The 15688-nt window shown below is 43.8% G+C and overlaps 1 protein-coding gene across 7 annotated transcripts in view; it reads right to left on the minus strand.

Annotated features, from left to right (window-relative positions):
- Positions 1–15688, minus strand: part of Arhgap39 (Rho GTPase activating protein 39) — a 95088-nt gene that overhangs the window by 16116 nt on the left and 63284 nt on the right. For 6 of the 7 annotated variants that reach the window (XM_085679145.2, XM_085679143.2, XM_048454588.3 and 3 more), the window contains exon 4: positions 6619–6702. In XM_085679145.2, coding sequence (XP_085535271.1) covers positions 6619–6702 — 84 coding nt within the window. Of the gene's footprint in view, positions 1–6618; positions 6703–8729; positions 9088–15688 lie in introns of those variants that run through there. The other variant, XM_085679147.2, reaches the window with a different exon arrangement.

Here is a 15688-nt window from a genome sequence, read left to right on the forward strand (position 1 = left end):
TGGGAGCTCACATAGTATCTGTCCATTCACCTGCCAAATCCCAGCACTTGGAAGCCACAAAGTGAGTTCTAGGCCAGCAGGTCTATATACTGAGATTCTGTCTTGAAAAACAAAGACAAACGCAATAGGTATGGAGATATAGCCCAATGAAAAGCACTTGCTTAGTATGCATATAGTTCTAGGTATGACTTCCAGCAATCCTCCCTCAACAAATGCAGCAAATAAAATCTATGACACCAGTCATGCATCTCTATACCTGAAACTTTAAATTTTTTATTTCAAGTGCATAGGTGCTTTGCCTGTATGTATATCTGTTACATGTACATTCATGCTTGAGGAGGCCAGAAGAGGAAACTGATCTCTAGGCACTGGAGTTATAGACAGGTGAGAGCCTCTAGTGTAAGCAGTCCTTCTGTTTGTGTCTTGTTTTCATTGGCTAATGAATAAAGAAACTGCCTTGGCCTAGTTGATAGGGCAGAGCTTAAGTAGGCAGGGAAGACAGAACTGAATGTTGGGAGGAAGAAAGGCGGAGTAGGGGAGAGACGCCATGGAGTCTCTAGAGACAGACATGCTGAATCTTTCCCAGCAAGCCACTGCCATGTGGCGATATACAGATTAATAGAAATGGGTTAAATTAAGATATGAGAGTTAGCCAATAAGAGGCTAGAGATAATGGGCCAAGCAATGATTTAATTAATACAGTTTTTTGTGTGGTTATTTTGGGGCTAAGCTAGCTGAGCGGCCAGGAAGAACAAGTGGGCCCTTTCTCTATAACAAGCCTCCATGATAGTGCTGGGAAGTGAACCCAGGTCCTCTAGAAAAAGAGCAAGAGTTCTCAACCACTGAGTTATCTTTTCAGCTCCTCGTGTTTTTGACTGGCTTAAATCTTCATAATTTATCATCATTTTCAAACAGAGTCTCTCTTCGTATCCCTGCCTATCCCAGAATTTGCTGTGTAGACTATGCTATAGCCTGGCCTCAAACTCACAGAAATCTGCCTATCTCTGTCTCTGCCTCCTTTATGCTGGGATCAAAGGTATGAGCCCATGTTTGGCTTTTCATAATTTCTTTAGGTATATCTTTGAATGTTTTGTTCCTTGCAACTTAAGTTAACTTTCTCCTGTGGCAGTCTAGTAGTAAGGATTAGATGGTAAATCCATCTAATCACTTTAAATCACTTTAAAGCATTAAATCACTTTAAAGCTAAAGTGATCTGTACGAACATACTACTGACAGCCAAACAGTGGGTACATGGGGAGGTGACAAGTTGGTCTTCCCCTACTATTTTCTGTTCTAACACAATCTCCCCCTTTTCCTTGAGACAAGATTTCATGTAGCCCAGACTGGCCTCAAACTTGCTATGTAGCTGAAATGACACTAAACTCTTGATCACTCTGTTTCCACCTCCTGAGTGCTGAGATTACAGGCCTGTACCACTGTAGCCAACTCATTATCAAATTTATAAGATGTGGTTATGGACCTTGAGAGCAGCACAGTCCCACATAAAATAATACCTGTCCATTCACCTGCCAGGTACACATGACCCTCATCTCTTTCAAATTTTTTTTCTAGCATCCTCATTCACTCTCAGATGACAAACTGTCTGGAGAATGGGTGCCAGCCTCTCAGTCACACTTCTCCAGCCACCTCAACAGGTCTTCCGCTCTTCCTTCCTTCCTTCTTTCTTTTTTGGAATCACTCAATAGACCAGGCTGGTCTCAAACTCACAGAGAGTCGCCTGCCTCTGCCTCCCGAGTGCTGGGATTAAAGGCGTGAGCCACCACTGCCCAGTTTCTTCCCTTTTTTTGTTTTTAAGATTTATTTATTTATTATGTATCCAACACTTGTCTCTTTGTTTGCCTGCGGGCCAGAAGAGGGCGCCAGATTTCACTACAGATGGCTCTGAGCCATCATGTGATTGCAGGACCTCTAGAAGAGCAGCCAGTGCTCTTAACCTCTGAGTCATCTCTCCAGCCCCAGCTCTTCATTTCTTGAGCTACTTTCCCTTTCCAAAGAGTTAAGGCAGAGACCAGTCAGAAAGGGTCTCTATTTACTGAAAAAAAGAAGTTTCTCTGAAGGGTGTGAAGGTTCATGCCTTTAATTCCAGGCAGGAGGATCTCTGTGAGTTCAAGTTCAGCATGGTCTACATCATGAGTTTCAAGCCAGCAAAGGCTACATGGTGAAACTCTGTTTCAAAAAATTCAAACCAAACCAAAAAAGAAGCTCCTCTGATGAGGGGTGAGAGCTATGTGTATACAGAAGTACTCAGACATTACACTGTTTAGAAAAGTGGCAGTAATAGGTTTTCCCCTAGGGTCCCTGATCTTCCCAGGCACAGGTTAACACTATCAGGCATGAATTCCTACTATTGATAGAATAGGCCTTAAGTCTAATTAGATGGCTGTTGGTTACACCCAAGATGTAGTTAGTCCCCTTACTGCACTATGGGAGATGTGTTGCCAGGCTGACCAGGCTTGACAGCTGGTTAGGACTACTGACTGGTTTCTCCCTTGGCAGCTTGCACAGCACTTTTGGATTCATGGAGAGATTGTCACCAGCAAGGAGGCTTTCATGTCAGTTCCAGCTCCATTCCTTTAAGCCTAGAATCCTGCTTGGGCCTGAGCTGACTGAGGCTGGGCTTGTGCAATGGGGACACATCTCTCTCCTGGGAGAGAGCATGGGCCTCTGTCTTCCAGGGTTAGGAGATACTCAAAGACAGTTATAGTCTTGGTGGCTTAGGCACAGTGAGCATACTCAAAGCCTAGTCCTCAGATTTCTTTGCTCAGGACATCTCTGATGACTCCAGTCTACTTTGTGTATTTGGTCCAGCCTCTCCAGCTATCCTAGGGGTCAGGGAAAGTCAAAGGCAAGTTAGTGTCTTAAGGAAGGGAAATCCTGTTCTGTGATAAGACTACATCTTCCAGTACAGGCAGGTGAAGAAGGATTTTGCCTATTCGAGAGTGAGAGACACAGGCCCACTCACAAAATCAGCACACAACTCTGTGGCTGTCCACTTGTGGCCTGATGAGACCTCATGCCTGGCTGGCTCAGAAAAGGCTCCCATTCCTATGGTTCTGCTCTGAGTTGCCAGAGATAGGAACATATATCAGGAGAATCAAAGGCACAAGAAAGGTCCAAGAGTCGATAATACATTCTATCCTGATCACTGAATGGTCACGGCATCAAAAAACAAGCAGGCAAAAGTGTGTTTGCCTTCTATCAGGTAGGCAGTGCTATATACACTGAGCCAAAGAACCTCTGTGGAGTCCTGATGCATCCTCAGTATAAGCCCAAGCCCCATGCAAGACTCTAAGTCACAGATGGACAAGGCCTCCTTTAGAGAACAGACAATACCTGAATCTCATATACTTTACTCCTGTCCCCAGGCCTCACCAAATCCACAGCTTCATGGTCACCCCTGCAGCATTCCTAAGCTGAGCCCAGTCAGGCCTTTCTGTAGTTCCATGCTCTGCATTCTTCAACCTCACTGCTTTGACCCTTCTCAGTCTTGGATCTTACATCCTAAGTAAGCCTAATTCATCACAATTCTCATCCACCTTCTGACTTTGCCTTCACCTCCTTGAGGCTATTTGAACATCCCTAATGTCTCTGCTGTACACAGCCCCTGTTCAGGCTTCATAGGATGCAAGGCCTCCCACACAACATTCACGGTCTCCACCTGAGCTCAGCTAGCCTCCACTTCTGTGCTGCAGGTGAACTCTGGCCTTTTTTCTTTACCTCTTACCTAGCTCCAGCAATAACTGTGTTGAGTGCAGCACCTGGGCTTGCGTGCCTTAACTACACAACATGAAATCAAAGCTGAAAGAGCTTCCTTAGTAGATTACCTAAGTGGATATGGCAGTGTGAAGCTCAGACTGAGTGGGGGCAGCTACAAGTGCCAACAACCTGTGGCCCCAACACCTCATACTATGATTTCAGAGGCAAAATCTGGCACTAAAGTTTCTAATTGTGAAGAAAACACAGGTCTGAAAACAATACCACTGTCCAGGCCTCCTCTTTTCCAGCGTGGGTTGGCCACCAGGGATCCAAAAGCTGTCTTGCTGCAGGTCTAAGGGAGCACCTGAACGTCCCTCCCCACTAGAGGCTTAGCCCTGCCTCTGGCCCCCAAGAGGCTAAGACTGCACCTAGGCAGGACTCTTCTTTGCAGATCCCAGTGCTTCTGCTGCTTCTACACCAGTCCGGTCTATAATTATAGGTTTTCTACTCCAAAGGCTGAACTCCCTGTATACCCACCTTTTCAATGCCCACACTTGAATGCCCATGTTGTAAATGGGTACTGGACTGCAAGATGACATTCCTTCACACTGCCTCCACATTCTGCTAACTTTCCCTTTGAGCTTTTTTTTTTCAGAATTGCTGTTTCCTCCTTTCCTGTGTTCCCCTCTCTCTGCAACTTCTCCTCTTCATAAGAAACTCAAAGCTGGTCCCAGGATGAGGATCACAAAAACAAGAATCACAAGACAGAGGTGCTAGGCAGCAGGACAGTGGCACACACTGGGTACTTTTAACTGCAACTGCTATTTCTGGGTCAGGAGCAAACTAGTGAGCTTTCTGTATCTGGGCAGCAGAAAATACAATATTTGCTTTCTCTTGAACTGTGGGGCAGCTTCACTACCTCAGGTCGGTCATCTCTGATCTCCTTTATAATTTGTTTCACAAGTGCTTTGATTTCTTGCCATTCCAGCTAATATGCTGATCTGTGCTGTGCAGGATAGCGTGTGAAAGGATGTACCTCAAGCACAAGGTAGGGATTCCACGGCCAGAGTGCAGCCCAGCTGGCTCATGTCTTCGGCACCAACCCTTGCTGCAGGTGATCAGAGTTGGTGCCAGCTGGGTCACTAGTCCTACTTTCACTGCCCAGCCATGTGGGGTGATACCTTGCTCTGGAGGACGCCTTTCTCAGGGGACCTCACCATCCAGGAATCATTTGGACCTTTAGAACTGAGTGGCTCTGCCCAGACCTGTGTGCCTTGGCCTAATTGATAGGGCAGAACTTAGTTAGGCAGGGAAGACAGAATTGAATGCTGGGAGGAAGAAAGGCAGAGTAGAAGAGAGACGCCGTGGATCCGCCAGAGACAGACACTGGGAATTTTACCCGGTCAGCCACTGCCATGTGGCGATATACAAAAATTAATAGAAATGGGTTAAACTAAGATGTAAGAGTTAGCCAAAAAGAAACTAGAGCTAGCTGGGTGGTGGTGGCGCACGCCTTTAATCCCAGCACTTGGGAGGCAGAGGCAGTCAGTGAGGCCAGCCTGGACTACAAGAGCTAGTTCCAGGACAGGCACCAAAACTACAGAGAAACCCTGTCTCGAAAATAAAAAAGAAAGAAAGAAAGAAAGAAACAAACAAACAAACAAACAAACAAACTAGAGCTAATGGGCCAAGCAGTGTTTTAATTAATACAGTTTCTGTGTGGTTATTTCGGATGTAAGCTAGCTGGGCTGAAGGATGAACAAGCGGGCCCTCCTGCAACAGAGGAGGACCTTTTAGGCAGGACTCTGCAGAATCTGGTCATGTCAGTTAATGTGGCTGGCATGTTTTTATAGGGCTGAGAGTAGCTGAACTGCTAACGTGAAGACTGATGGGTAGAAGGATCCTGGAGTGGGCTTGCTTCTCTCATCTGCCATCCATACCTAAGATATCTAGAAAGACCTAGAGAGCCTCTTTAGTCCACTGGGACTTGTGCCTGTAAGGGGTACCTGCCACTCTGAAAATTTATTAGTGAGCCAGGCTCCTGATTTTGAGGGGTAATAGCTCCCCAGGACTGGCAGGGTTGTGGCAGTGCTTGCCAACCAAAGACTAGATGGGCACATCTGTAAAGAGTACATCTCCTTTGCCCACTATGGTGTTTTAAGGGTCATGAAAAATTTCAAGCCTTGTGGCCAGAGCTGAGGTTTGATTTGTCACCATCTAGACCCATACTGCTGATGAGAAGATAAGCCCAGGGAGGAACACCTGGAACACATTTGTAGTTACATAGTATACTAAGGGCCATGGCAGATGCTGATTCCCTTCTACACCTATCTCTACTTGGGAAACAAATCCAACTGGCTAAGTAAACTCTCAAGGCCTCTCAAGTTTTCAACTTCTTCCCCAGTACCAATGCTGTTGCTGGGTGGTCCATGATAAGGACCCTGCCCACCCTTCTGGGCTAATACTCTGCTTTCTGCCTATGTTTCCACAGCAAACCAGTCACCAGGAAAGAAGACTGCTACTTTTCTGTTTGAGGACCTCAGGCCAAGAAGCCAGAAGCTGCTTCTTCTTTATGACTACCTTAGGTTTTCTGACTGGGCCTGGCAAGTGCTCTAAAGTATGTAGCCAGTATTGCCTGAGGTGGACCATACATTAAGGATCCCTCACACCCCATCCTTCTGCCAGAGGCTGAGGAGAGCACCAAGGACCTTCTGAAATGGAACTCCCAGTGAAGTTAGGGCAATTGTGAGTGTCCTCTGCCCACACCCAGGGTCTTTACAGCCTCTCCTGGTGCTCCTGTTGCTTCTTGTTCGACCAGACTCTGCTCCAACTATTCCAATACCAGTCCACCCAGGAACACTCAGATCACTAGATAGGTGTGTCCAACACCAGGCAGTTTACCTGTAGTGAAGGAGCTGGCCGTCAGCACTGTAATCCCGGTACACCTCATAGTCCTTCTCCAGAAGCACCCCTGGTGGTGAACAACTGAAACAGCAGAATGAGAAGGTGTGAGTTCAAGTGCAGGACTTCAAGCTCACTTCGCTGGGGATGGCCTCAGTTTATAGACAGGGTGTCATTATGCAGTGACACTGACAGAGATCCATCTGCTTCTGCCTTGTGAGGGCTGGTATTACAAGTGTGCACCGCACGCTCCTATGAGCTTTCCTGTGGGCTAAGCAAGAACTTCTGCCCTACATTCACCTCCTCTAAAACCAGCCACAGTGGACTGCCTAGAGGCCATGGAGCAAGCAAGCCAGGTCTCGCTCCAAACTGCAAACTCCTTTGAGATCCATTACATTCCAAAAATGAACAACCTTCTATTATTTTGTATTCAAACATGTGCCTTAAACTATCCTCACAGAGCTCAGTATAGACCTATGGAAAGGTCCTCAGCATTTGGGAAGGCCCACTGACATTTTGTCCTTCACAACTCCTCCTGGTTCAAGGTACTGAAACCCTGAAACGAGATCCCCCTACCTGGGCTACCAAATGGAGACACAGGGCTGGTCTGTAGCCAGGCTTTATTTCCTTAAGTACATACCCACCTGTGACTTTTCTGCTTTTTGTAGACATAGTTTCTCTGTGTAGCCCTGGCTGTCAGAGTTTGCTTTGTGGTCTTGAACTCACAGAAATCCGCCTACCCCTGCCTCCTGAGTACTGGGATTAAAGGCGCGCACCACTGTCCAACATTTTTTTTCTTTTCAATTGATTGTTTAGCAACCAAGTGTATTTGCATGATGTCAACAGTAACAACAAAAATAAAATAGAAGGCCGGGCGGTAGTTGCACACGTCTTTAATCCCAGTACTCAGGAGGCTGAGGCAGGCAGATCTCTGTGAGTTCGAGGCCAGCCTGGTCTACAAGAGCTAGTCCTAGGACAGGCTCCAAAACCTACAAAGAAACCCTGTCTTTAAAAACCAAGAAACAAACAAACAAACAAAGACATAAAAAAAACGTCTAGGGTATAAATTAACAATGAAGCTTAAAGGTAGCTCACATATACAAGGCCCAGGTCCAATCTCAGAAGCATTTATTCTAATCAAAGCCCCACATTCATCTGGGTTTAGTGGTTCATGTTTGTAATTTTAATAATTGGGAGGCTGAGGTTCAAGGCCAGTCTGGGATAAGCATTAAGACCTTCTTCATAAACCAGGCGGTGGTGGTGCACACCTTTCATTCTGGCACTCGGGAGGCAGAGGCAGGTGAATCTCTGTGAGTTCAAAGCCGCTTGATCTACAGAGTGCATTCCAGAATAGTAGAAACCCTGTCTCCAAAAACCAGAAAGACTCTCTTCGCAAACAAATATAAGAACTGTGCTGGATCAAAACAGTAATATTTGGCTATAATACACAGGGCCTAGGAGATGGCGTGGTTGGTGAAGAGCATGAGGATCTGAATACAGACCCCTGTGTGAAGACATGCACCTGTAACCTTAAGTTGGAGGGGAGATAGGAGGATCCTTGGAGCTGATAGGCCAGCAAATCCAGCCACAATGGCAAGCTCCAAGTTAGCAGGAGAGATGCTGACTCAAAAAATAAACCGAGGGGCTGGAGAGATGGCTCAGTGGTTAAGAGCACTGCCTGCTCTTCCAAAGGTCTTGAGTTCAATTCCCAGCAACCACATGGTGGCTCACAACCATCTGTAAAATGATCTGGCACTCTCTTCTGGCCTGCAGGCACACATGCAGACAGAATACTGAGAATACTGTATACATAATAAATAAATAAATCTTTAAAAAAATAAATAAACTGAGAGTGACAGTAATAGACATAAGCACATATATAAATAGGCATATCCATTTGCCTAAACACATACACACACAAAAAATATTGAAAAAAATATAAAAATAGCTAAGAGAAAATAAGTTCAAAGTACAGAAGAACTCAAGGGCATCATTACTTAAAGGTGGTTGCATAAAGCTCCCTGGTCAAAATAACGTAGCACTAGAGAGCACAGATTCTAAAACTCACCAGAAAGTGTGATCATCAACCGACACATATGATACCAACTCACATTGAAATTTTGTTCCAACCTGAGGAAGGGAAAGGTCTTGAAGAGGGATGAGGCAATGTGACCTCCCATGAGGGCGCTGCTGAGTTTCTGTGGCGGTGGAGTGCTCTTGAGATCTGCGAGGGCAAGGCACTGCAGGGTAGGTCAGCTCCTTTGTCTCTCCCGCCTGCACTTTTTCATGAACCAAAATAAGCCAGTTTCCTCTATGAATCATGCTGCTAAAAATATCTTACTGTGGGAGCAGAAAATGGTCTAAGGCAACATACAAGAATTTAGTAAACAGAATAGAAAATTGGGAAGATAGCAAGAATTCTAGAAAGAAGTCCTATGTCTAAAAGCTAAGAAAGCACCCTCTTCACACTGAGAGTGCAATGCCTAAAATGTCCCAAAACTCGTGATCTCCTGTCTCTGCTCCCACAGCATATCCTTCTGATGTGTGCCACTACAGCTGACAGAATGCTGGACAATATTTCAAAAGTTGCAAGAATATGTACCTGGAAATCAGTGACAGATGACATTAAGGCATTTCATTTTTGCTTCTGTATGGACATGAATTTCAAAAGACTGACTGAATGAGGGGCAGTTATTAACAAAAGCTAGTAGTCAATATCTTCAAATATAGGATTATGATATAGAGTAGAAAGCTAGAAAATAATAATGACATATGTAAATATAACTCTAGCATACCTATGTCCATTTGTTTTAGGCAGGGTTATCTAATGTGTTATGTCTGGTTGGTCATCAAATGCCACAAGACCTTACAGAGCATGGGACTCAGTCATCAGTTACTCTGCAGGTTTCCTGGGCTCACTGCCATGCTACACTGCAGCAGAGCATGCTGGGTATGGCACTATTAGTTCCTCCTCCTCAGGCTCATGCCCTCTCCTCTCCCGGAATACACATGGAAAAGACATTCCACCTGCCTGCTACTTGCACTTCAGAATTCCAGAGGACTCCATGGGTCTGAAGGCTGCTTCTAACATTACACTCATACAACTAAGGGCACCTAGGATCTTTGGGGCTTATGTCTCCTTCTCCCACCTCCAGCCACCAGTGCCTAGGTAGGAAGAGTCAATATCAACCTGTCCTCTAGACTTTTGGCAAAGGTTGGACATATCTCTTATCTTCATTAATCACCAATGCCAGGTTGGCCCTCTGTGGGGCAGGGACATGAGCAGTACCTACTCCATAGAAATCTGCAAGATAGCAAACCAGATCCTCAGGCATCCATGGGGTTAAGATAGGGAGCAGCATCAAGAAAGGATCATTAGAGAGGGAGGTTTCGGCAGTAAGTAAAACGGAGTAGGAGGGAGTCTGGCATAGCCTAGGAAACGCAGCTTTATGTTGAGCCATAACAGGAATAACAGGAGCTCCTGCCCCATCTTGGGACTCTATGGATTGGCTATTAAAAAAAATGGCTGCAGTTTAAATAGGAGGTCAAGAAACTACAGCCAGTTCTAGCCTGCTTCCTATTTTTATAAGGCCTGTGAGCTAAGAATGGGTTTTGTATGGTTTTTTGGGGGGGGTATGTTTTAAATGGTGAAAAATATTTTATGATGTGGAAATTGCATGGTACTCAAATTTCTTAGCATAATGACTTATTCCTATAGTGTGTGGAGCATTTGCACTAGACAGCAGAGCTGAGCAGGCACGAGAGATGCAACATGGTTCTTATAACTCATGTATTGCCCAATGGCAGAGAACCACGGGGATGCGGCTGATGCTCGACAGCATTTAGCACGTTGTCATGATGTTTTATTATGTTTAACATCAGAGACTACTTATGACATCAAAACAATGAAAGGAAAATGGACCCTAGATGTCATGTTCTTGAGCACAGTAAACTGTGTTAGATGGTGAACACCATCTTTATGACACAGTGACATGTCACAGTGCTAAGACAACACATGTCAGCATTACTAGGCACATGCCACAATATTCTCAACTTATATAACGCTCCCAGTGATTTTAAATGGAAGTCAAAGCCTCAAGATGGAATATCTCATTATAGCACATTTACTGGACAAAAAAGATAACCATTAGAAAAAAGAAAATTCTCAGTTCCTCTATTTCTGTTTTTCATGAGCATGTATATATAAGACCAGAGGTTGACATTGTGTCTTGCGAAATTGCCTTCCACCTTAGAGTTTGGGACAGGGCTTCTCTCTGAAGCCAGTGTGCATCACTTAGATAGAATGACTGATCAGAGAGCTCTACCATCTTCATTTCCAGGGGTATGGATGTATTTTTATCATGCCCATAGTTTTTATGTGGGCGCTAGAGATTTGAATTCAGGTCCTCATACCAGGGAAGCAGGCACTTACCGACTAAGCCATCTCCCCAGCCTGAGTGTCTCACTTCTTCATCAAGCAAGGAAAGTTGCTCACTAATGATGAATTAATTAAATTGTATTGATTGCAGCAGCCAAAACAGTATGTCCAGATATAATAAATTTGCCTAAGACCATTACATTAGCCTTTGGCACAGACAATTTCTTCTGAAGGTGAGGTCCACAAGAGACATGTAACAGTCATGTAATTCAATGGCTTTGTTTGGCTCCTGATGACATAACATGTTACTGACACTGATCAATATTTCAAGAGTCAGAGCTAAGCTGAAATACTAAGGATCTGCCTCCTATAAACTGTCTATGTAGGAAACTACAGCAGAGAATATGTTCAAATAAGCCCAATATATTAGTTATCAATGTGACAAAATATCAGACATAACAGGAGCAAAGGGTTATTTGGCTCATGACTTGAAATTTCTGTCTGTGATGAGTTGGTTCTATTGTGTCTGGGCCTATGGTGAGGCAGAACATTACCTCTGAAAGGAGGTAGGAGAAGAGACTTGTTCAACTCATGGCAGTGGGATGAGGGAGACATGTGTGCAAGGACTAAGAACAGATAAACGCTTCACTCTCAGTGACCTAGTTCTTTAAACAGGCCGGTAGCCATTAATTCATTAAGCTGTGATTTCATTAATGAATTGATGTCAGTGCCTCTATAATCCAATTATCTGTCAACACCACCACTAGGTGGGGACAAAGCCCTCAACACGCAAGCCTTTTAGGAGAAAGAACGTTATACTCCCCAAATAACACTGATGAACCACTAATTAAGCACAACCTGAAGTAAAAACCGCCAAAATGTGTTGTAAATAACCATGCCAAGAGTAAGTGTGCACTAAAGACTCAGGAGAACAATTTATAAAACTTGAGAAATTGTAAGCTTATATAGAAATATAAACCCAAGGTTATTATATTTTTCAGTAGAAGTATTCTGCAGAAAAAAAAAAAACAGAATCTATCACGAACTTTGGGAATGCCAGTGTCAACAAGAGAGTTCACTCATGCTCATGGACCTAACTTTAAATAATTCCACTATGGTTTTTTGGGGGGAGGATCAGAAGAAATAAGAGCTAAGTATTCTTGACTTGCCCCACCACCACAGCATGCTAAAAGCTTGGAAGGAATAAACTGTATTATGATTATTTATTTATGTATTTATTTATTAATTTATTTTGATTTTTCAAGGCAGGGTTTCTCTGTCTAACTCTGGCTGTCCTGGTCCTCACTTTGTAGACCAGGCTGGCCTCGAACTCACAGAGATCTGCCTGCCTCTGCCTCCTGAGTGCTGGGATTGCAGGTGTGTACCACCACCACCTGGCTAATTAATTTTTTAGACTAAGGGAAAACAGTGAAATTTTCTGAATGAGAAAAAGTTTTCAGTCATGTAGCCTAGACTAGCCTCAAACTTGTGATTTTTCTCTCAAATGCTGATATTAGAGATGTGTACCATTACATCCAGCAGTGCTGATGTTTTTCTTTTTTATTATGTATACAACATTCTTGCCTGTGTGTCCGCCTGCACGCCAGAAGAGGGCACCAGATCCCATTATAGATGGTTGTGAGCCACCATGTGGTTGCTGGGAATTGAACTCATGACCCCTGGAAAAGCAGTCTGTGTTCTTAACCTCAGACCCATCTATCCAGCCCCCCTCTTTCTTTCTTTTCTTGTTTTTGTTTCTTGCTTTTTATTTTCTCAAGACAGGGTTTCTCTGTGTAGGCTTGGCTGTCCTGGAACTTACTCTTTAGACCAGATTGGCCTTGAACTCACAGAGATCCACCTGCCTCTGCCTCTTGAGTGCTGGGATTAAAGGCGTGTGTCACCACAGTCCAGCTTGCAAATGTTTCTTAGTGAATTAAGTCTACAATCCCAAGGCAAATGGTACTTACATACGAATCACTGCAGCAGTCACTTTAAGGATGACTGATATCTCAGTCATAGATACCTAGTTGCTTTATTTCCCAAGCTGTCAAAATAAAAAGGTAGGATCCCACTCTAACACACATCTGTAGCAGATATAACTGCAAGATTTTCAGACAAAATGCAAAGGAAATTAGTTTTAAAATCCATTTAATTGTGTGACTAAGGTGGTCCTATCTAACCATCATTCAAGCGCCACTAATCTTCAAGGCATGCTAAAAGACAAGCATTGGCTGGGTGTACATGCTGTACATGCTGTGCATGCTATACAGCAATAGGGATGATGAGGCAGGAAAACTCATTAGTCATTAGTTTGAGGTTACTTTGGGTAACAAAATGAGTTCTATGTTAGCCTGAGCTAATATAATATGAGACACAGACTCAAATAAACAAACAAAAATAAAAATATTAGTAAATAGAAGAGTCTAACAGAGCTTGATATTTCTGCCTAAACGATGGTTATGCTCAGCTCAAACTATACATGCATGGACAAATCTCTTTACTTGGCAACACCCATCTGTATAAAGAGGCAAAAATCTTGTCACAATTCAGAGCACATGAATGCTTGCCATTGGTTTTCTTTTGCCACTTTATGTGCATCTGTCTGTGTGTGTGTGTATGTGTGTGTGTGTGTAGACCAGGAGGTGGCATGTGATGTTGTTCTTGACCAGTGTCTACCTTAACTTTTAGAAGAGGGCCTCTCATTGAGTTGAGCCAGACTTATTGGCCAGAAAGCTCTGAAGATATCTGTCTTTGTCTAGGTTACATATGCATGCCCATGCCTGATTTTGTTTTATTTTATCTTTTTGAGATAAGATCTCTCTATGTAAGCTTAGTTGGCCTGGAACCCTCTATATATACAAGGCTGGTCTTGAACTCATAGAAATTCTCCTGTTTCTGCCTCCTGAGTGTGGGGATTAAAGGTTCCTATGCCTGTTTTTTTTATGGGTGCTGGTATCCAAATGCAGGGCCTCTTATTTTTATGGCAGGCAGCTTGCTAACTGAGCCATTGACCTAGCCCCTACCATTGGTTTTGATGTCAGGAAATGTCAATGCTTCTGGTCCTTGGAGCAGCCACACTGGTAACCTGCTGCCTGCAAGGTACCTTTAGATCTCTCTCAGAGCATGGCCCTAAGTACTCTCTGTTGGAGCAGATGCTCTCCTTCATGTGCAGCATGCCCGTCCTCATAGGGCAGTACTCTAGCTTACAAAGTGTTCTGCAAAGAGAACACCCAGCCAGCTGGATCTGGCCCAGAATGAACACAGATGGTGAAGTCAGCAAGGGAGGCACTAAAGAATAATTCAAAGTATATTCCATATACTGAAAAGGTTAGAAGGGAAAAAAAAGCTTAATAGTTTGAATGAGATGACTCAGCAGGTAGAGACACTCGTCTAATAACCTGAGTTTGATTCCCAGAACCCAAGGAAAGATGAAGAAAATCAACTCCATAAAAATTGCCTTCTGACATCCACATGCACATTGTAGCACATATATGTTACTCTTACATTATACACACATACACATACACTTCAACAATAATAATAAAGTTTTAAAAAGGAAAAAACTAAACAAGGTAAACAGAGGCATAAGATATACAAAAACATGAAATGATCCAAGTTAAAGTTCTAGCGATGAGGAACAAGGGATGCAGCTCTGTTGGTAGAGTACTTGCCTGTACATACAAAGCCCCGGCATCGTGTAAAGCAAAGTGCGACAGCACATGCCTATAATCTTAGTACTTAGGAAGCAGACAGGAGTGCCACAAATACAAGGGCATCTTCTGGCTACATAGTAAGTTGAAGACCAGCCAGGATTACATGAGACTTTGTCCCAATCAATCAACCACGTAACCAACCAACCAATCAATCAAAACTTAAAAAGGTGGACTGGAGAGATGGCTCATCAGTTAAGAGTGCTTACTGCTCCTGGGTTAAGTTCCTAGCCTACTCTTAGCAGCTCACAATGGTCTGTTGCTCCAGTTCTAGGGAACCTGATGCCCTTTTCTGGTCTCTGAGAATACTAGACACACACACACACACACACACACACACACACGCAGGCAAAGCATTCACACAAATAAAATATTTTTTTAAAAGTTATAGAGATGAAAGCTGGGAGTGGTGGCGCATGCCTTTAATCCCAGCACTTGGGAGGCAGAAGCAGGTGGATTACTGTGAGTTGGAGGTCAGCCTGGTCTAGTTCCAGGACATGCTCCCAAACTACAGAGAAACCCTGTCTCAAAAAAAAAACAAAACAAAAAATCAAACCAAGACAAAAAAAGTTGTAGAGATGAACATTATGAATATTTCAATTTAGAAAGTGAAAGATGTACTGGGTGGAATGAAGAAAAAATAAGCACTAAAGGGTCAGAAGGATGGCTCAGTGGTAAAGAGTGCACTAGAGCTGAGGGGGCGGCATACACCTTTAATACCAACACTCAAGAGGCAGAACTAGGCAGTCTATGAGTTTGAGACTAGTCTGGTCTACATAGTAAAACCCTGCTTTTAAAAAGAAGTGTGTGCTGCTTTTACAGAGGACACAAGTTCAGTTCCCAGCACCCATTGTGGGTGGTTCATTACCACGTGTAACTCTGACCCCAAGGGGATCCTATACCTGAGGCTTCCAGGGGCACCTGCATTCATATGTACATATTCAAGCACAGTCACTAATTAAAATAATAATAATAATAATAA

This window comes from Myodes glareolus, chromosome 19 (assembly GCF_982192425.1).
Source record: "Myodes glareolus chromosome 19, mMyoGla1.1, whole genome shotgun sequence".
In the NCBI taxonomy this organism is placed as follows: domain Eukaryota; kingdom Metazoa; phylum Chordata; class Mammalia; order Rodentia; family Cricetidae; genus Myodes; species Myodes glareolus.